Here is a 22379-nt window from a genome sequence, read left to right as displayed (position 1 = left end):
TTTTCCAATTTAGCAAATATTTTTAGGATCTACAGCTATTAAATATTTACTATAAGCCAACAGCCTATGCTACACATGGTTGCTATAGAGATGAACAAGACACATGACTGGCACTGAAAATTCTCACAATAGAGTGGAAGAAACAGATATTTAACAAGAAAAATTATGCTCTAATATTTTATGAGAGGAAGGAAAAAAAATTGTTATAGGACCCCAGACGTATTCTGCTTGGGGAATTAAAAGACTGTCCAGAGAACATATTTAGAACCCAAAGAAATAACATGAAAAAAAAAACATGCTGAAATAAGAGTAAATAAAATATATATATTACTGTTGTTTCTGATAAACACAAGCAGGTGACAGCCTAACTTGGAGTGGTTCTTTCTGCACAAAATTAATGTCTACAAAGCACACTGACTGCATTACAAACAAGGACAAGTCCTAAAAGTAGCAAGCTATAGCTTCAAATAATTTGTGCAAACAACTTCTTGTCTTATTTCTTGTTAATGTGATTTGGAAAATAACTTTATAGTATGAACTCAGCAGCTTACATTCCTCTAATAGCTTTGATCCCAACCCAAATGGAGCCACTGAATTTTGATCCGTGAAAGGAAAGAGTCATAAAAATCATTGTTTTAGGAGGCCAGATCTCCCTCTTGCACAGTCAGAGACATGTGTAGGTTATTGGGGATGAGACATGAGGGCTGGGAAGAGGACTTGCCCACAAGAGAATGGTATGGAAAAGGATGCTAAAGAGGCAGTGAACTCTTAGCAGCTGCTACTTCCCCTTAGGGCATCAGTCATCAGTAAACACCCAGGATTGAAGCATTGCAGGCAGAGAGAGAAAGTAACTGAGCTTCATAGACTGTTTGACGTCCTGCTCTTCACTATCTCCCTGGTCTTTCTACATCTGTACAGAGAGAGTAACTCCCAGGGAAAAACCGAATGTGGCAGTACTCTGCTGTATTTTATCAGAGGTCATCACAAGACAAACATTACAGAGGAAGAGTCAGGAACAACAAAACCAGCTGTGAACAAGGGGAACTGCAGTTTTTCATAAATTGTGATAATTTAGGGTATCAGAGATGCGGGAAAAGATGGAGGAGAAGCTGTCCCCTCTGTACAGTTGAGAAAGATTAGGACATGCCAGCTAGAAAATGGAAAGTGAGCCAGGAATTGACTGTCATTCTGCCACAGGGCAGGATGAGAGCAACAGTCTAATCATTCCTCAAGTGGTAACAGGGTTTAACCAAGGACAGTCCATATACTCTAATCACTAATAAACTAAAATAAGCCATGTGACCTCTGAAAAAATACTATAAAGCAAAGGGAAGAGAATATCATCTCAAAAAGTGAGGGGAAGAGACCAGTTCTCATGAATACTCTCTTGCAGAATTCAGGAAAAGAATAACAGGAAAGTTTTGGTTTTCTTTAAACTGAGCAAAAATACATGACTTCTGTAAAACTGTAGAAAACCATTGAGAAGAAAGAACAGTCTGGCATAAATAGAAAACAGCCTGAGGTTAAAATAAATACGTGATGTAAAAAGGTAATTAGATAAAACAATAAGTGCAGGAAAAACTAAAAAATGCATTTGCAGAATACTGATTTACACTGACGGAAGTAGCTCAAGTATGAATAACTGCTATAGAAAAAAATTGAAAGTCTTTAAAGTTAAAGACAAATATATAAAGAAATAGGACATGGGATGCCTGGGTGGCTCAGGGGTTAAGCGTCTGCCTTTGGCTCAGGGTGTGATCCTGGAGTCCTGGGATCGAGTCCCACATTGGGCTCCCTGCATGGAGCTTGTTTCTCCCTCTGTCTATGTTTCTGCCTCTTTCTCTGTGTCTCTCATAAGTAAATAGATAAAATCTTAAAAAGAAAAAAAAATAGGACAAAAAGTGTCACAGGTATGAGAGAAAAACAAGATATACACAATTAATATAAAAAATGATTCTATATATCTTCTATGTATAAGGCTCTACAGCTTTAAAACAGTGCATTGTGTCCTTCCATCTATAGTCTTCAGTAAATTATTTGAATTTCCATGGGTAAATGTCACACATTTCTAGCAAACATTAAGGCTGAATCTGTTTCAACATATCTATAATCAAATCACAGAATCTTTCTAAAATTAGAAAAGATTTATATTTTATAAGTAATTAAACAGAAATCCAAATTCAAAAATTTATTTATGGTTTTTCCCTGTTTGGGCATCAATCTCTGTTTAAAAATTATATATGTAGAGAAAAAGAAGTTAAAAAAGAAGTGAGAGTAGAATGAATAATTGTGGTACTTCTGACTTATATACTGTCTACAAAACAATAAGATTCTTAATGTGTATTCTTTGCTAAAAAATTATCTAAATCTGGGACGCCTGGGTGACTCAGTAGTCAAGCGTCCACCTTCGGCTCAGGGTGTGATCCAGGTCTGGAAATCAAGCCCCATATCACCATTAGCTCTTTGAGGAGTCTGCTTCTCCCTCTGCCTGTGTATGTGCCTCTCTCTCTGTGTCTCACATGAATAAATAAAATCTTTTAAAAAATTATCTCAATCTAAATTATCTAAATTAGTGAAAAATAATACACTTCAAAAAATTTTTGCAAGAAGATATGAGCAAATTCCCTCATATTTTAAAAACATAATTTTATGCATAATTTTTGGGACATATTAATCATAAAATCAGATATAAAGGCACATAGTAAAAACAGTATAAAATGACATACAGATTTTGAAAAGATCATTTTAGCATTACACACATACATTGTTTTCATGTTTCTAAAGGGTGTAGACTTCCCTCTATTTAAATGATAGGTGACTGAGAAAACATGATACTGCCTTAAGTCCAGAATTGTGTGAGTCTTTGAGATGGTTCACCCTGATAACTGCCACAAAGGGTTAAAAAGTAAAAATTCAGAAAAATGTATATGTATATGTATGTGTGAGTACAGAAAAGTATGGTTTGTCCATAAAATATGAAATAATCCGTATTTTCTTTTAAGCTAATTAAATAAAATAATAATTTCAATTGCTTAATTGAGTTGCAGTCAGAGCCAGGAGATTTTGGTGCTGTGTAGACACATTATTTTGACAGAATGATAGCTGATGGTTGCCACATTCTTAGTTGGACCCAGCTCTTCAGTGGGAGAGAAAAGAGCATGTTGGATAGAAATAATAAAGACGAATTTAGGGGAGCTGAAAAATGGAAACCAATAAGATAAGACACTAGAGATACTGTTTAATAGTCACTCAGGTTTGGGAAAATATTTTGAGTTTGTGAGCCAAACTGTTTTGTTTGTTTGAAAATCAATTTTGACTAAGTACAAATATAAATAATAGAGAAACCCAACCTAAAAAAACTTTCTTTCAAATTGTTCTCAAATGTAACATTCACCACTCAGCAAAATTCACTTTTTAAAAAAATTTTTTTCTCAAAATTCACTTTAATGTAAAATAGAAGACATTCAAACACGTGTCCTAAGAGAGGATAAAACAGCTTTAAGCAATCTTTGTTTTTAGTCATCATGGCAATTTAGACAATTATAATTGTTATCTCTAATTTTTAATTAGAAAAAAAGAAGTCAACAGATGGATATAAAAGAAATCCAAAATTTTTATAGTTATTTATTTTCATTTAACTAAACTGCCTTGCCATACTAAGAAAACATTTTTGTAAAGGTTAAATAAAGTATTTCATGGCAACCGCTGCTTCTCAGTGCCTGTATAACAAGAAACATGAGCCAAAGTTGTGCAAGTTGGTTTTCTTTCCCAGTAAGGGAATGTGGTATCTAAGACCTTGTCCTAACTCATTTTATCCCCAAGTGTAAGTCAAGCAAGTCAAATATGAACTAATGCCTGAAGGGAAGTCCCTGACTCCAAAAGTATGGATTATTTCACATTTATCTTAAAATCTGCTCTCAGAGTTCTTAAAATTCACTAACTTGGCAAGTCAGGAATTATCATGAGAAATGAAATAATTTCATAACTATGAAGTCATCCAACATTCCATGCATCTGACACTCATTGGGCTTGGCCATGTCTTGGGCATTATTCTGACCTTTAGATAATAAGCTCTTCAATATCCTGTTCAGTATGGAAATAATTAAAAAGTGCCACAGTATAATAGGTATGCCATTGTCTTTAACAGAGTTAATGCTTTTGTTACAGATTCGTGCTAATAGATTATGATTAGAGACAATTACATTATGTATACTGAAATCTTTATAACATTCTTAATCAGTATTTCCCATTACTTAAAAATGGCAAAATACCACGCTTTAATGGTCCAGCTGCATTCCCTTTCTTCAAGTACTCTGTATGAAAACTCATATTTAAAACTAGTTTAGTAAAGGACCTTTATGTTTAGACATCAAGAATTCACATTTCCAGAGCATAGGATTGTGAAAAGCCTTAGAGTGTCTTGTAAAAAGCTTAAGGAATCTTCGGTACGTTTTTCTCCAAAGCTGTATTTCAATATCTAAAATTTATTGCTAGAGGAGGGACAGAGATACCATTAGCAGCACCAGCAGTCATTCCTCTGGGTGCTTCACAGCTGAAATAATCCTCAGTTGTTCTTTTTCATGCAGGCTTGTAGAAAGCTCCAGAAATCCACTCTGGGACTGAATAAAGTGCCCTATCATGGTCCCATCTTTGCCATTTCTGGTGAAAGACTTTAAAAGTCTTAACTATATCATACTGGAAATCATTTTTAAAAAGAAACTTTGAAAAATACAGGAAAAAGAAAACTTAGCCCCAAACCTCTGCCTCTTATTTAGAATGAATGTATTTCCCCACAGAAAATGAAGAAATTCCAAATATGCTCTAGCTACTAGATACTTAATGACCAAAATTTGGGATTAAAATCCTTGCTAGATGGTCCCAAGAAGTGTTTACCTCACTGTTGATTTTAGCTTTCTTAATGTCAGCAATAGTAAAGAGAAGCTTGTTACTGCCACTGGGGAGCAAAAGCATACAATCCTTCCTCCCCACATGGAATTGCTGGTTGCAGACAGCTGTGCCCTTCACAACAAAGGTGATATTGGACTTTCATGGTTAGAGAAAGAAATACTGGGTGGCAAAGTTAACTTGAAATGATTTACTTTAAATCGGTAATATTTGGTAACTATACAATGTACTTTTAGTTTATGACAAACAAGAATTTTTCACAGTTAAATTGGGAAGAGTTGGGGTGCCTAGCTGGCTCAGTCGGTAAAGCATGCAACTCTTCATCTCAGGGTCATGAGTTCGAGCCCTATGTGTAGTGTAGAGCTTACTTAAACAAAAAATTAAAAAAGAATAAATTGGGTAGAGTTAGAAATGCATGTGGACCTGAAAGAAGCTCTCATTTGGAGAATACTGTGAATCCCCTCTGCAGTGATCTCCTAGTTTTGTCAAAGTTTTCATGAGAGGCCACTGGGAGGTTACAGCGGAGGGGTTGTAGGATACGGGGAGCTACTCTTAATTAAAAGCCCAACTTCACTGGCAGTATACAGAAGCACACATTTTGAGATTAGAGGACCTCTTTTTGTGTGTCTGTACACTACACACAAAATATCCAATTGGATGTAAAAAAAGTTTATGATTTTCATATCGTTAAAATAACTAAGCTTTTAAGTCTATGTTCCTGAGAGATGTCAGAAGCGTTATGAGTAAGTAATGAAACATTTATTTCTTTAGTGAACATTTACCAAATGCCTAATATGAGCAGGCTACAGGATTAGATATTGTGGAAAATTCCTTTTTTGAAAAGCCTCCTGCTCTTTTTTCTTTCTTTTTACTTTCAGCAAATATCCACTACTACCTCATCTCCATTCATATTCATCCCCATTCTCTCTCTCCAATCTCAAAATCAGAGGAGGCTTTTGTGAGAAGTTGCAAATGGCCACAAGTTCTCTCAGCAAGAGGTAATACCTGGCCTACCCCTGTCACTTGCTCTGCCTAACAGAACGTGGCGGAAGATGCTGTGTGAGCTCTGAACTTGGGCTCAACAGGCTGTGCAATTTCTGCTTGCTTTCCTGTCTGGGCTTGTCTGCTGCGCCGGTCACATGAAGAGAAGCAAGAGTACCTTGGCTGACAGCCGGCCAAATACCACATGTGCAAGTGAGGCCATCTTGGACCACAAGTGAGCCACACAGACACTGGCAGAAGAACCTCCTGGGGTCATCTAGGTTTCTGACCAACAGATTCATGAGCTAATACACCTTTTTAAACTCCTAAGTTTTGGGGTGCTCTGCTAAACAGCAATAGATATCTGACATAAGCCTCCTCCAGTCCAGGGTCAATCCTTCTACCTATGATCTGGAGTCCTTCCTCTTCCCATCTTCTAAGACTTTATGCCATTAATCATTTTTCTTCTCTTCTGCATATCAGCCTCTGCTATTTATTTCTTCCACACAGGACATGCCTAAGTTTCCTCCACTTAAAACCCTTTCTTGATCCTGCAGCTTTCTCTAGTTAACACATAGTCAAGATTAAAAAAAAAATCATGCTGATTCCCTCACCTTCTGTTCATTTTCAACCCACTTCAATTTGGCTTCTATCCATATTTGAACCATTAATGACCTCTCAACTGCCTAGTACTCTCTTCAGTTCTTGTCTCAATCTCCCTGCTGCATCTGATAATTCTGTTCCACTAGAGACTCTTTTCTTGGTTTTTAGAACACTGTATGTCCTAATTTTTCTCATACCTTTTATCCCCTTTTCAATAGATCCCATTCCTCAGCCTAACCTCTAAATTCTACTATTATTCCTTATCACTGCCAAGATCGTTCCAGTGATCCTTGTTTTCTGCTATTTGTGCCTTTCTGTAGGCCTCTCCCACGCTGAATAGGGCTAGTCTGTGTAACCACTGGGATATATCACGGAAATGACAATGAATGACTTCTGAGCTTAGGTCATAAAAGACCCTACGGCTTCTGTCTTGTTCTATTTTGGGTCACTCGATCTGGGGGAAGCCAGTGGCTATGTCATGAGAATACTCCACCAACTCTATGGAGAGATCCTTGTAGCAAAGAGCCAAGGCCTTCAGCCAACAGCCATGTGAGTGAGCCATTTTGGAAATGGATCCTCCAGCCCAGTCAAGCCTTTAGATGACTACAGTTCCAGTTGATGTCTTGACTGCGACCTTCTAGGAGATTCTGAACCACAACAACCCAGTTCAACCACTCCCAAAATTCTTGGCTAATGAAATGGAGATTTAAAAAAAAATTGTTTGTTGTTTTATCTGCTCAGGCTTTCGGGTGATTTATTAAGCAGCAATATGTAACTAATAAAGATTTTGTTATCTCTAAGTGGGGTGCTATTATAACAAAAGCCTAAAAATGCAAGGGGCTTTGGAGCAGGCAAGTGGGCAGAATCCAGAGGCCTTGAGAAGAGTGTTGGGTACCTAAGGTGTTTCAAAGATATTTTTAATAGTTATTTGATGGCCTTAGAGGAGGCTGTCAGTTACGATGTGAGGAAAATGTTGCTGGACGATGGAGGAAAGGGGATCCTTGCTATGTAGTGGCAGGATTTAGCAACACCACAAGCTAGAGTGATATGGAAAGTAGAAACGTGCCTAATTAACTCTGTGATCTAGCTAAGGAGATTTCCGGGCAGTGTTGAGGGACCTCCTGGCTTCTATCTGCTGCTTATATTAAAGTCTGAGAGGGGTTGGCAGAAACTTAAGGAAGAACTGTCAAAGAGGAGCCAGGATTTGCTAGTTTTGAACATTTCTAGCCTTCCAGATGGCAAATGATGCTAAAACCAAGAAATGGTTTCTAGGTAAAGATCAAATCCAGGACACAGCCAGGAAAGCTGGTTTAGGGATGAAGCTGGTTTAGGGATGTGGCTGTAAAATCCTTTGTTCGGATCTCAGAGAGATCTAAACTGGTGTCTTAGCAAACTGTGCAAACCACGGGGCTTCTAACACTCTCAGCAGTGTCAGCAAACCCCAATGCAGAGAAGGAATTATCCTGAAGAGATGAGTGATTTTGTCTATTGTAGCAAACCTCAATAAGATTGACAAGAGCCCCACAAAGTTGTTTAAAGAATTATATCAGCAGAAACACTGCCAATTTAGACTGAAGGAGACGAAGACAGTACAAAGTGGTAAAGAGGCCTGTGATCCTTCACAATTCTACTGACAGAAAGCAGGCTGAGAAAACTATGAAGTGCAAACAAAGGACACTTTTCATGAAAAAGGATGGATGACTCAGAGGCTTGAGCCGAGAATCCAAAGCAAGGAGCCATGGACAATTATTCCTGAGCAGCAGTATGGATGATTACTAATAGAGAAACTTCTGACATTTATCTGGTTGGATATAAACTTTTCATGGACCAGTAACTCTGACAGGTCTCCCTTTCTCTCCTTTTATGAGTGGAGTGTCTATAGTAGTCATCCTCTGCTTATACCACTGCTGTACATTGTTCTACTGCAATAGGTAACCAAAAAAGTCCTCTTTTCTTTGGACTGCCTCTTTGGGCATTCTGATTTAGTCCCACTGCTCCCAAGGCACTGATGATAGACCCAATTTTTACCTCTTAGGCCAGACTATTTCTTTTGATATTCTGACACTTTCATTCAACTTGCCTACATACAAGTTGCCTGCACTTGGCATGGGCACTTAGATGTCTAGTTAAGAAAGGGAAAAGGGAAGGAAAGGAACCTTTGGTTACAGAGAGCCGAGTTCCTCACTAGCCTTTCATAAATGTTATCGCAGGGGACAGTCACAAAAATCTCTTGATTTAAAAAAAACAAAAAACAAACTTGATTTTGCAGAAGACAAAGCTGATGCTCCAAGGAATTAAAACACTTTTCCAATCTTACATAGCCAACAAACCTTAGGAGTGAAATCCAGGCATTTATGGCTTCAAATCTGTGTGTTTTTTCTAATATAACATTCTTTCTGTCCTCCCAAGAAACCCAAAACTCAATGTGCCCAAACCAGATTTTACAATCACCCTGTTGTGCTCTCATATCCTACTCCATCCTCTGTTCCCGAAACATTGTCTTTTTACCCGTTCCCTGTCTTGGACCAACAGCAGCACTGCCAACTCATCCCTGAGTCTGAAACCCCAGAGACAAACTAGGCCCTTCTCCTTCATGACCAGTAACCAAATCCTGGTGATTGTAACCCCCAGATAGCTTCTAGACAGATCACTTTCAGTGTAAACCTTCTCTTAGCACTTTAAAGATTTTGCTCCATTGACTTCTAGCTTCCCTGATATCCAAAGAGAAGTTCATAGTTATTCAAATGGTTTCCCCTACAGTTTTCCCTCCAGTTAATCCTGAAGATTTTCTCTTTCTCTTTGGTTTGAGTAGTTTCATCTTGAGGTGCCTGAGTGTGAGTTTCTTTGAGATGTCTGTTTGGAGTTTTCTGAGCTTCCTTCCTGGGTCTGTAAATTTCTATCTTTTTACAAAACTTGGGAAGTTTTTTTGAGCTTATTTAATGTTTTTGGCCCCATTTTCTCATTCTCTTCTCATTCTTGGATTGCAATTACTCATATATTAGACCTTTTGAAATTGTCCCACAGGTCCCTGCAGTTCAATTCATTTTATTGAGTCTTTTTTTTTCTCTCTCTCTCCTTCAGACTGGATGATTTCTATGATCTATCTTCAAGTTTACTGGCTTTTTTTCTTCTGTCATGTTGTATTATATTTCTATCATGGAATGACAAATTGCCACAAATTTAGCAGCTTAAAGGAGTACAGGTTTACCATCACTCTGTCTGTGGGTCATGAGTCCAAACAGGGAAGAATCCACTTCCAAGCGCACTCAGTTTGTGGGCAGAATTTTTTCCCCTGTGACTATAGGATGAGGGCTCTCTCTGACTGACTAGTGACTGGGACTGGCAGCCACCTGCAGGTCCTGGAGGCTTCCCACAGCTCTCTGCCCCATGGTCTTCTTTGCAGGCAGTCACAATAAGATAGTTTGCTTCTTCACAGTCAGCAGGAGCATATGTATCTCTCTCCTCACAAAAGGGTCCAGTCCCTCTTTTAGGGCTTTAATCTGACTCAATTAGGTCCACAAAATATTCTCCCTTTTGATTAATTAAAAATCAACTAATTTGAGACCTTAATTACATCTGTAAAGTGCCTTTCCCTTTGTTATAGTTGCTTTAAAGGCTATGCCTGGTCATTCTAACCTCTAGGTCATTTTAGCATTGGCATCTGTTAATTATCTTTCTCTTGAAATTGAACTACTTTTTTTTTGAGATTCTTGAGATTTGTTGAATAATTTTGGTTTATATTATGGGCACTGTAAATGTTTTGCTGTGGAGACTGGATTTTCTTATAATTGCTCTGGAGTGTTAATGTTTTTGATTTAATAAGTAATCAATTTGTTTAGACTCAAACTGAAAACTCTCACACATCTGAGTGGCGGCTCAGATTAGTTCAGATCTTAAAGCCCTGGGTACAGGCTGCATCCGGTTTTCCACACACACATATGGTTCTGTAGTCAGTAGACAGTTGGGCCAAATTATTTTCACATTTTCTGGTTTCCCCATGTCCAACGTTTTCTCCTCACTTTCTAGCAGCCTTGGTGACCAGAGCTCTTTCCCCTGGCACCTTAGGCCAGGAAAACAATGGGCTACCCCAGCACTGAAACAACTGCAATTACCATCAAGGCACAGCCACGAAAAATGGGGAATTCTCTCTGCAGATCACTTGCTCAAAGTTCTGATTCCCCTCCAAAATCTGCCTGCCCTTTGTTCAGTCTCCAGAAGTAGTTCGTTTGTGTTTTGTTCAGAATTTATAGCTGTTATTCACAGAAGGATGAGTTTGCTAGGCATTTACACCAAGCGATGACTTCTCCTCTGTCTTGGCCCAGGGACTATCACCTCTGTCACTCCTGGGCTCTGCAGCACAGTCCACACTACTCCCTGTTTGCATTCTCGATCTCCCACAGACTGTCTTTTCAACTACACCACAGAGATCTTTCCAGGACGCAACTGTGATCCTGTGACCCCTCTACTTAAAGCCATTCCACAGGTAAAAGTATGCCCGTCACATACAGGTGTATCTCCCCAAATGGGCTGCCAGGCTCTATAGAACATACTTCCTCTTAATAGTGATGTGCTGGAGCTGGCTCATACTCATTCCTGAACATTCAGGAATTTTGTGAGCTGGTTGTTTGAGATCGCTGGTAGCTTGAGATCAGCCATGATGAGAGTATTCACACCATTGAAATTTGCCAGCCCGACATATCAGGGCTTCTTTGTCACCAGCAAAGAGCCAGTTTACCAACACACATCTTTTCAGCAGGACACACAATTTTTATGCCTGAGTTATTCTGAACAAAATCTGAATTCCCTTGAACATGACATGCTATATATATCTCCAAATCCCTGGTTCTGCCTCATGGGCTTCCTCCACTACTGTTCCCTGGACCAACCTCTATTTATCCTTCAAACCTAGCCTCTGTGGAAAGCCAGCTTTGACCTCTTCAAGTATGCAGTTTATCCTGCCTTGGTGTTACCAGTGGCTCAAGACAGCATTACAGCTGCTTCACACAGCACACAAGAGGTATCACTTACTTTCCCATCTTGGAGTTTCCCACATGTACTCTGTACTGCAGTCAAATGGGTCAAGTTGTCCTACCATGCCATGTTGTGTCATGCCTCTGCAGCTCTCATACATGTTGGTTCCTTTGTCTGGAACACCACCACCAGCAGCCTCACTTCACTGGTCTAACTCTTATTTAAATACTCATATGTAGAATATAAGAAATAGTGAAAGGGACTATAAGGAAAAGGAGGGAAACTGAGTGGGGAAAAATTGGAGGAAGACAAATCATGAGACACTCCTGATGCTGGGAAACAAACAAAGGGTTATGGAAGGGGAAGAGAGCGGGGGGATGGGGTAACTGGGTGACCGGCATTGAGGAGGGCACTTGATGGGCACTGTTATACTATATGTTGGCAAACTGAATTTAAATAAAAAATAAGAAGAATGAAATACAATTCAATACAAATATCCCTTCTACCAGCAAGCCTTGGCAGATTCTCATTCTCATGCTAGATCTGGAAACATTTTCTTTGAGTGCCCATCAAGACCTCATCCACATCCAGAAGCAGCGGACTGTACTTCCTGATTTTCTCACTTTTCTTTCTTATGGTTAGTATTTTAATTCAGTTACCTGTCATTTCCCCCTGTATTGAATTACTGCAATAATGTCCTGATAGATACTGATCATGTCTATGAAAATCTGTTTACTTTTCTGACCCCCTTATTAGATAGTAAGTTCTTTACAAAAAATGAATATATTTAATTACACACAAGAGGTCACAATAGGGATCCCTGGGTGGCGCAGCGGTTTGGCGCCTGCCTTTGGCCCAGGGCGCGATCCTGGAGACCCGGGATCGAATCCCACATCGGGCTCCTGGTGCATGGAGCCTGCTTCTCCCTCTGCCTGTGTCTCTGCCTCTCTCTCTCTCTGTAACTATCATAAAATAAAATAAAAAAAAAAAAAAAAAAAAAAAAAAAAAAAAAGAGGTCACAATAAATTAAGATTTATGGATTAAAACTGAATGGGAGGTTGGGAGACTAAATTGGCTAGAGGGAAATAATGGCAGACAGGTGGGCTTGTGAGTGACCTAGTCAGGCCTTGGGTGCCAGATGATTTGGATATTTAATAGATGATGGGGAGGCTATAAAGATTTTTGGACAGGAAATTGTAATAATTAAGACATTATTCAGGGAAGTTACTTGAGGTATAGTCTTCAAGATAGACTAGAGTGGGGCAAAGCTGAAACTAAGAGAATATTTAAGAGAAAACTTGCAATTGTCATGAGAAGATAACCATGTCAAGATAACCATTACTGATAAATCACTGCACTTGTCACTCTTCTGGTCAGTGTTTGAATTCCTTTTAGTCTGTGTATACATTTTTTCGGGGTTTTTACTTAATTTCTTTCTGCTTTAATAATCTATATGCCATATTTTAAAGAGTTGAGATCTATATAAAAACATAATGAAGTGGAAAAATATCACCTTAACCTACCACTCAAATGCAACCACTGGCAACATTCTGACATATCTCCTTCCAGCATTTTCTATGCATTTGTTCTTATATTGCTAAGGTCATATTATATATGTAGAATTTTATATTCTGTTTTCTGACCAATAGGATATGGTAGCACTTCCTCTTTCTATGTCAAAATGGAAGGTCTGATAATTGTTTATTATTCAGCTGTGTTAGATTTTACTCACCTATAGCTTTAAAAGTGAACATTTTGGTTTTTGATTTTTGATACTATAAATAAAATTGTGATAAATATTTTTAACATATACACTTTTGCTTTAACTTGGAATTCCTCCTGAGAGCTTACTAGTAGAGGATTTACTGAGTCAAAGGCTTTGACCATTTTAATAGCTTCTATGCTTCTTATGAAATTGTTTTCTAGAAAGGAAGTATTAATTCCATTTGCATCTTCTAAACAAACTTTAATATGCATGCCATGTGCCACATAATAGCAGAGGCAAACACCTGAAAAATTAATCACTTTAAACAGTTTTGCCAACATAGAATATTTCCTTGTCTCCCTAAGTCTTTTAAATTTTTAAAACTGTGTGACAATAAGGAATGTGTTCTTTATGATATGTATATATATTATATAAATGGATATAGAAAGAGTGAAGTGAATGAGAATTACAGTTTAGTTAATGAAATTAACTACTGGCTGGACTTACTATAAGATAGGTAGATACTCAAAACCTTTTATGTCCCTTTAGACAAGGGGAAGATGATCAGATCTCACTTTAAAATATTTCTATATACAGTGAAATGGGGAATTTTCTATCTATACAGGCCCAGAAAATGTAAAATAAATGTATTTTACTGTTACGTGGTGAGTACAGGTTGATTATATGTGATAGATTTAAACTATTAACCTGTCACTTCTTAATTTCTGAAACATTTTGCCAACTTTTCAAGTGACAAAAATACTACTTAGGTCACAGCAAAACAACTGAATATCAAGCCTTTAGTCTATTGAGTTTTGTCAACCCAGGGGCTTAAAACACGACACGGCAAACTATAGTTTGTGGGCCAAATGTGGTGCATGGCCTATTTTTGTACAGCCTGTGAGCTAAAAATAGTTTTTACATTTTAAAATGGTCAAAAAAAAAATAGAAGAAAAGGATTTCGTGATGTGTGAAAATTACTGAAATTCAAATTCCATAGTCTATAAATAAAGTTTTATTGGAACACAGCCACACTTTCATAAGCTGCTTTTGTGCAGAGAGGAATAGCTAGGAGAGAGACAGAAAGGCCCTGAAAGCCTAAAATATTGACTATGTGGCACTACAAAGTTTGCCAACCTCTGCCTTGGAGTAATATATGATTTTCTATTTTCTTCACTAAATCTGACTACTTTAATAATGAGTATGTCCCAGATGCTCTGCTGCTCTTCAAAATTCTTACCTTGTTTCATTTTGCATTTTAAAATACTTGTCATTTTTCATGAGCTTATGAAACTTTCTATTATGTCTATTTTGGAGTAATATTTTATTATTTTCTATAGCTCTGTCCAGAGCCCATTTTCACCTTGCTAGATGGTTTGATTACTGAAGTTAAGTCACTGGTAGTTGGAATTCTGCAATTCTAAAAAATGTATAATCTATAAATTGTGCATGTTTTGAGCATAAAGGTGAATGTAATTCCTTACATACAAGGTAGAGACATTCCTATGTCAAGTTTCATTAGCCAACAGTATTCTGTATTAACCAATAGACGAAGTCAACTTGATCAACCTCAACACAAATCCTACTAGTTGATGGAAGTGTCCTTATATTCAGTTTGGCTTCATTAAACAAAATCTTCCTTGACTCCACGCTGCACATACTGCCCGTATTCTGGGGAAAGATTCCATAAACTTACACTTACGGTCCTTAGATTCAACTTCATGCAATGAGAAGCATTTTTTGAAGACCAGTCTCTTGCTGGTTATTGTTCTTGCCCAATTTGATTTGAAGTCTACTGAACTGGGATATTTAACGGTCCTTGGTGGTGGCATATATGATTGTGCAGCTGAATATGTTAAACTATTCCCTAGGAATTCGTTTTGTTCTTCCTTTGTTTGTTTAGGCAAGCAAGTCTTGTGGGATATCCAGCATTTTAAGTGCTTCTGCCTCAGAGCATGTGTTAGGAACTATAAGGAGAGTTTACAACTTTTCAATTTTAAAATCAGCTTTGGATTTCTGGAATTGGTTGTATCCATGTTTCTTCCCATCCTGTTGGGACTTACTGTTGTTAGCAACCTCCTGTGTGTTCTAAGATATGCTGACCTCTTTGAAACCTTTCCAGCTGTCATTGCTACTTTCTTGATCTCTGCAATATAAGCTACATTGTTTAGTGGAGTTAAGTTCTATGAACTCTAGAAATCCTCCCTGAGACTATGAATTGAGTAACACCCAAGGTAGCATAAACATGCAGACACAAATGTTCCTAAAACCAAGCCTGCTGGGCAACCCAGGATATGAGTGGAGTCTGGAAAAAGCAACAGTTTGCTCACTTGCAAGTCTATGACTACCTCCAGGTGCAGTTTGAAGCTAAGTGGCTAGTTTTCCTGATCCTCGGATGTAAACCTTTCATTAGAACACAACAGAATTTGCCATTGTGGATGTAAAGATTCCATGAAGGCCCTCTGGGCCCATTAAGGCTTCTGGCTTCAGAGGGCCCTAAAACATACTTCCTTCAACCTATGGAGTTTTGTAAAGAGACATCAATTCCTTTTTTTTTTTTTTTTTAAACAAAGTTGATCTAAGTTTTAGCCTGAAGATTATTATGACTACAGCTCATTAAAATTTGTATTCAGAGAATACAATTTTCCTCTTTAAGAGGAAAAGAAAGTTTTAATAGATATCTGTCTTGTGTCCAGTTTGTCATAAAAAGGTTATTATTTTTGGTAATAACATTAAGACTTTGCAAGGGATTTACTTGGACTAAGAATCCCACATTGGTCTAGCTTTATTTTTTTATTTTTTTTATTTTTTATTGGTCTAGCTTTAAATGTGGAGTGTTAGACTAGTGATTCTCAGCCTATGCCTTGCAATTTCACAGCTTGGTTATTCTAATTCTATATTTACTTTATAATACCCATGAATTATGTGGCTCAAACCTAGAAGAGCTATAGAAATAACACTCTATCGAGAAGAAAAGATACAGGATTCGGTCTCAACTCTATGACCATCTCAGCTTAACATTTCCATTTGTCTCCTGATTTATAACATGCCTAACAAGTAACACAAACCACACATAGATAATGTGAAAACAAAACTAGTAACAAATACAAGATATTGAAAACATGCGAAAAATAAAATATGAAGGTGTAGTGCTGGCAGTGGTCAACTGTGGTTCTTTCCTGTTTCTTTCCTTCCCACCCAGACACCGCATGCCCGTAACATGAAGACTCTAGGTCCTCCCCAGCCCTGAACCAGCTGCTCTGTGATCACCCTTCTCTTCCTGGCTCCAGTGTCTGGGAATCTTGGGGGTGACCAAGGGCCATGTGGGTCTGTGCATCTTAGAGTGACTGGAAGGGGAGCTAAGCCTCTTGTATTTTGCTTTCTGTGGGGGAAGGCCTGAGCCTGTGCAGGTGTGGGTGTGGGGGCTGCAGGCGCAGGTCAGGGCGACCTGTGGCTGTGCCTTCAGAGAGGTTTCTCCTGTTAGTAGCAGCTCACTGCTGACCATGAAAACTTTTGAACACTGAAAAGGCTATACAACAATATTAACACGGGTTGTCTCTGAGTGGTGGCGATTATGGGAGTTCTGTTTTTAAAAATTTTTTGTCACATGTCTGTATGTTTTCACTTCTGCAATTAATAAGAAAACAAATCCTAAAGAGATTTTGAAAAAAACAAACTGGCCTTTAACTATGTTACGAGGGGCAAACAACTAAGCCACTTAAGAACGTGGAGATTTCTCGAGAGAGACATTAGAAAACAAGGGAATGTCATTCTCTCTAAAAAGATGAGTACAAAATTATTTCATCTGAGAAATTTTTCTAAAAAGTTTCATTAAGAAAGGATTTATGTGGTTTTAATGTCCTATCAGGTTAACTAGAATTAAATAAATATTCTTAAATAAGGATGTACTGTGTCTACCTTTTCAAATTTTATACTGGCAGCGTGGCAGTATGATGAAAAAGCAAGCCAGAACTCAGAATCTAGCCGGGGGGTGGGGGGTGGGGTGGGGGTGGGTGGGTGGGGGCAGGGGAAGCAAGAGGGACCCTGAGGGCATAGCATATTCTGAAGCTGGTCTATAGACCAGATGGGAAAACTTGCTCTCTAATCTAATGGCTTTCTTTTAATCACAAGCAGTAGTTTCCTTATTACTCAGAGTTTTAAAAATACATTATTCCTGAGATGACTTCCTAGGATTTCTTTTACTCATTTAAGACCACATCTTTGTATTTAATTCATCCTCATATTATCCCTACAGGGCACATCCCTCTAATTATTCCCATCTAAAGTGACAGGAAAATGGAATTATACTACTTGGAAAACAGACATCCTTTGGTATGCCTTTTCTCAGTGACTCCTTGGTCACGGATTGTGAGCTGTCCTTGGAGGGCAAGGACTGTGACTTCCCTGTCTTTGCATGTCAGGACCTAGGACATGCCAGGTGCACAGTATGTACACAATAAAAATCTGAACGAATGTATAAATAATAATAGCCAACACATAATGCTTATAGTACTTCGAGCACTATTCTAGTGCCATCATACATAGTAACTCAGTTAGAACCTATAAAATGGGTCCTATCATTATCCCTGTTTTACAGATGTGAGAACTGAAGCCAGAGAGCAAAGGAGGGTTATAGAGACAGGATCAAAGCCTATGAACCTTGGCTCTACAGTCCAGCCTCATAATCACCACACCGTGCTGCCTCCTCAGCACCTGTGCTAAACAGGAGACTGCTCCCTTCCAAGAGAGCATGATTGCCCTATGCTCCCATCTCTAAATGTTTCTGGGTTTCTGTCAGAGGCAGCTATGCTGTGTGGTTCCCTGGGAGACTTAAAAAGGGAAATTAGACACAGGCACACAAATGCAGAATAAATGAATCCCCAACCTTAACAATTGCTGTGTTTGTAAGGCTGTTTCTCAAATACCTGTGGGGATTTGTGAGAGCGCCAGCTGTACTGGTGACTATGGAGACTCGCCAGTAGAATATTTTCATCAGTGTCCACCTGGCCAAACCGCAGTGTCTCCTGTGTGTCATTACAGATCACAAAATGGCTGAAGACCAACTCCTCTACTTCAGGGCATTTGTTCTGAAAGAAAAAGAATACGAAAGCCAACGTGCATCAGATTAATTGCAAGATGTTTGGCAGCTGTCTGCCCAGTGGCGATTGTTACAACACAGAAACACTAAAAGATCGGTTGTCATTAGCTCTGGTATACAAAGTATTCTATACTTCCAGGATAAGCACAAAAAATACCTTAAAGAGATCTTAAATGTTCCAAAAATATGTTTTGATTTATACTCCTGCAAAATAAATCATACACACAGAAGAGTGAAAAAACAATGAGATCCCTCAAACTTTTAACATTTTAAAACGAATTAACATGCTACAAAGAATGCTGTACTGAGTAGTGCACGTTTTTTGAGCAGAGTACTGGAGGCTAGAATTACCATGTTCCTGGCCTTCTAAACTCGACAATCAAGACCAATTACCAAAGCCACAGTTTGTACCCTACAGAAAGTAAGGACCATTTAGGTAATACATCCCCAGATCCCTTAAGGGGGAGGGTGGATATGTGTGTGTGTGTAAATCTGTTCAGGGAGAGATGTAAATAAAACCATAACTTTCCTCTATTGTTAAGAGGCCGAACACACAAAACAGACTAGCTCTGGAGTCCATGTAAGCTAAGTCGCAATTTTCAAGAGAGATAATGTTAGTTGAAAAACGGTTGTTAGTGTCTGTGTCAGCTAACAGTCATCAATCAGCTCGTGTCTTCTATTAATCTGCTGAGCTTCAACAAGGTAGTACATGTTCCTGTGTTGAGAGATCCCTTCTCAACTGTGTGGTGTCTCCTTTGGTTGCTGTTATATCAAACACTGGCAAAGTGATAGAGCATTTCTGTGCTTCCTCTTCCACCACTCTGCTTAGCTTACAGCTTAAAAAATAAACATACTTTAGGTAAATGAAAAGGAGAGTTAAATAGATGCTCAAGTTGAGAATACAAGAAAAAAAAATCTTAATTAGCCAATTGGTTTGCAGACATGGGAGGTAACAGCAACTCCGACTTCTCCAGGAGGCCTCCAGTTCCTGGTCAGGGAGCTAAATGTCACAATGCCACTCAGTCACTTGCCATTTTCCCAAGGGGAAGGAGAATAAAAGGGGACATGTTACTCACAAGCATAGTGATTTAATAAGAGGCCTGAAGCCAAGGAGTCTAGGGATGAAAGTCCCTGGAATCCAGGCCAGACCAAGACCCGACCTGGAATCTCATCCAGAACAGGTGTCTTCGGGGACAGAATCCATTGCCAGTCAGGCACAAAGTCCCTTAAGTGGGTGGGCAGTGCCTTCTGGCTGCAGTTGATGGAGAGGCCCCGAAACACCTCATTCTCCCAGATCCCCTTGGGGACTTCGCACTCTGTCACCCATCCATTCCCACCAACTTCCCTATTCTCATGGAGCGGAACCTTTCCTGACCGCCAAACTAATCACAAGAGAAGAAAGAGTCTTGGGTTAAAGAGAGACCAAAGCGATTCTAACCAACAGTGATCTGTTGTCTACCGTACTCTATGCTGTGGCTTTTAATCATGAGCTATGATTTCAAATCTTGACTGCCAGTGGGGTGTAAGTGCCCTTGATCTGACCCCTGTGCAGCCTGTGAGCCACTGTCCTTTGCCTGCTACGCCCCAGCTCGGTGAGCTCTTGCCTGCTCCTCCAACACCACACGGGCCCCCTTTCAAGTCATTCAACACATCAAACTCCTTCCTGCCTCAGTGCCTTTTCCTGGCTTGGATCTCTTTTCCTTCACACTTGACTGATTAGCTTCTTCCTTCTTCTGTGTGGCCTTCTGGGAGCACCCCCCAGACCAAGTCGTGTCTCTCTGTTTTATGCTCACATCACACTCCACAATTTCACTTTCCCCACTGGGACTAAGGAATTATTTGTTTGATTCTGGGCTCACTCTTGTCTCCATCATTAGAGTCCCCCTGCTCAAGGGGGGACTGTGTTATTTACAGCTTTATCTCCAGTACTCAGCATAGTGCCTGACACAGAGGGACTTGATAAACACTTAGGAAACAAATATATGAGTAAATGTAAATTTTTAAAATTATAAATGAATACATGTTCAAAGTAGAAACATTAGGAAATATAGAAAGTATGGATTTCTTTTAAGTTTCTCATTTTATACTCAAATAACTGCTATTGATGTTTTGGTGGATTTTCTTCTAGCAACATTTCTCTTCAGAGTGTCCTGTCTGTTACATTTCCAGCTTATTCTATCTAATCCTATCTTATATGTCTTACATTTAAAGGGTTATAAACCTTTAATCAAACTGGAGTCCCAGTGTATAATTATTTTGATGAGATTTTTCCATTTAGCATTATATAATCAACATAAAACTACTCTTCTTAGAAACATTTTTCTCTCCTTTAGGTCCAAGAGTACAAACATGAAGAAAGGGATATGATTCTAAACTCCCACTTAGTTAGATGTCTTGGGATTGAAATTCAGTTTTCACAATGAACTGGGATCACTCTTCTGGTAACACAGAGGTTAAGTTACCAGATGAGGCTTGAGTAGGACAAGAAAATCATATTCCTTTCCTCATCTCAAAAAACTGACCTTTAATAAATGATGAGTGTTTTAGAAAAATATAAATGAAAGAACACAAGGGGGTTGTTTACATTCTTCTAAAGAATACTCAAAGTCCTCAGGGAACTGTTTCTCTATTGTTCCTTCATCTGCGTAGTTCATTATAACTGTAATAAGTATAAGCATTTCTTGGAGTATCTTAAATTCTGGTATATTATAAAACGCTTCATTCGCATCTTATACGACATCATATAGTCTAAGTCTCAGGATGCTTACTCAGATTTGAAATTAAAAGATCGCTTATTTGCATTTAAGATCTGTGCTGGAGTGTTGTACGTAAAGACAAACATCGTTCTGGTGTAAGATAAGACACATGAGCATAACCTTCATTTTTAAGTAAAAATCCACTTTAAATGTTACTTTGTTCAAATGTGGGAATATGGCATTGAAATATAAAGCAAATTGCAAGTGGCATTTTGGGTCCTTAATCTGGCTTCACAAAACATTAATCATTTGCAAAAGAGAAAAAAAATCTACAGCCAGAGAAATGAGACACTGATGAAGGCTTCTGTTAATCTTGAACTTGTGACCTAAAGGGGAAAGGCCAAATTGTTTCATGCTTCAACTGTCTGGTCCATCCACACTGGATACAAATGACTTGCCTTAGATATGAATCCAAAAAAAGTATGCTGAGAACGCGAATGACTTATCTTGCTTATTAAGTTCATATTTCTCACTGGCAATAATTAGACTGTATATGAGCACTGTATACATAATAGACTCCAAGCTCGGGAAACTAACCTTTCCCACTAAGGGAATAAACCACATTCAGAACATCTTAGAAACAATGAACTTAATAACCCTCTATAAACCCATTTCAATGTCAAATGTCCTGTAATTTCAAAGTAGTGCAATTTTGTATTTACTTTAGAATGCATAGGGTTAGATGCCTACCACATTAAAACTTGGTGGCAAGTACCCTTGACATGGGAGGAAACAAGAAAATTACAGCAACAATTACAGAAGTGTATCCTCTTGTGGCTCATGTTAACATTGCCAAATCCCTGTATAAATCAGAATCAACTATTCATAGAATGTACCTGTCAGCAATATGCTACGTGACATATGGCTCTACTTAATCAAATATACAATTCCATTTTTAAAAAAACTCAGAATATTCCTTCAAGGCACTGTGTTAGCCAGTCAGTCATTTGCACTCTGATGTGGTTTAAAACATTTAAATATTTATGCACCATACTTTATTTATATGTATAGCTGAGTCTAAGAGAATATTTTTACCCTGGGAGGAAACTTATTTCTGAAGGCCATTTTGCAGTAGTTGCTACACATGAGTCCTCTTATAATGGCCTCGATACCAAGACAAAAATATCCTGGGTTTAAATGCTCTATCAATGACTCTTTTATAAATTTTCTAGGTTTGTTTTTTATTAAATGCATTGTTCAAAATATGACAAAAAACAGAAATTGGAGCCATGGAGGTTTTTTTTCACATCACTATTTGAACCAGCTGCAAAGATTTAGATCACACTAGCTCTTATTTTACGCATGTCCTTTGCAACAAGAAAACCATGGAATGCCCTTAAAAAAGAATTTTAAAATACAA

The 22379-nt window shown here is 38.4% G+C and overlaps 1 protein-coding gene across 12 annotated transcripts in view; it reads right to left on the bottom strand.

The window, feature by feature from the left end:
- Nucleotides 1-22379, bottom strand: part of VPS13B (vacuolar protein sorting 13 homolog B) — a 733580-nt gene that overhangs the window by 66723 nt on the left and 644478 nt on the right. For all 12 annotated transcript variants that reach the window (XM_049093088.1, XM_049093083.1, XM_049093086.1 and 9 more), the window contains one exon: nucleotides 18091-18252. In XM_049093088.1, coding sequence (XP_048949045.1) covers nucleotides 18091-18252 — 162 coding nt within the window. The remainder of the gene's footprint in view (nucleotides 1-18090; nucleotides 18253-22379) is intronic.

Source organism: Canis lupus, chromosome 13 (assembly GCF_003254725.2).
Source record: "Canis lupus dingo isolate Sandy chromosome 13, ASM325472v2, whole genome shotgun sequence".
Lineage (NCBI taxonomy): Eukaryota > Metazoa > Chordata > Mammalia > Carnivora > Canidae > Canis > Canis lupus.
Note: the sequence above shows the minus strand (reverse complement) of the source record. Positions and strands in the feature narration are given on the sequence as shown.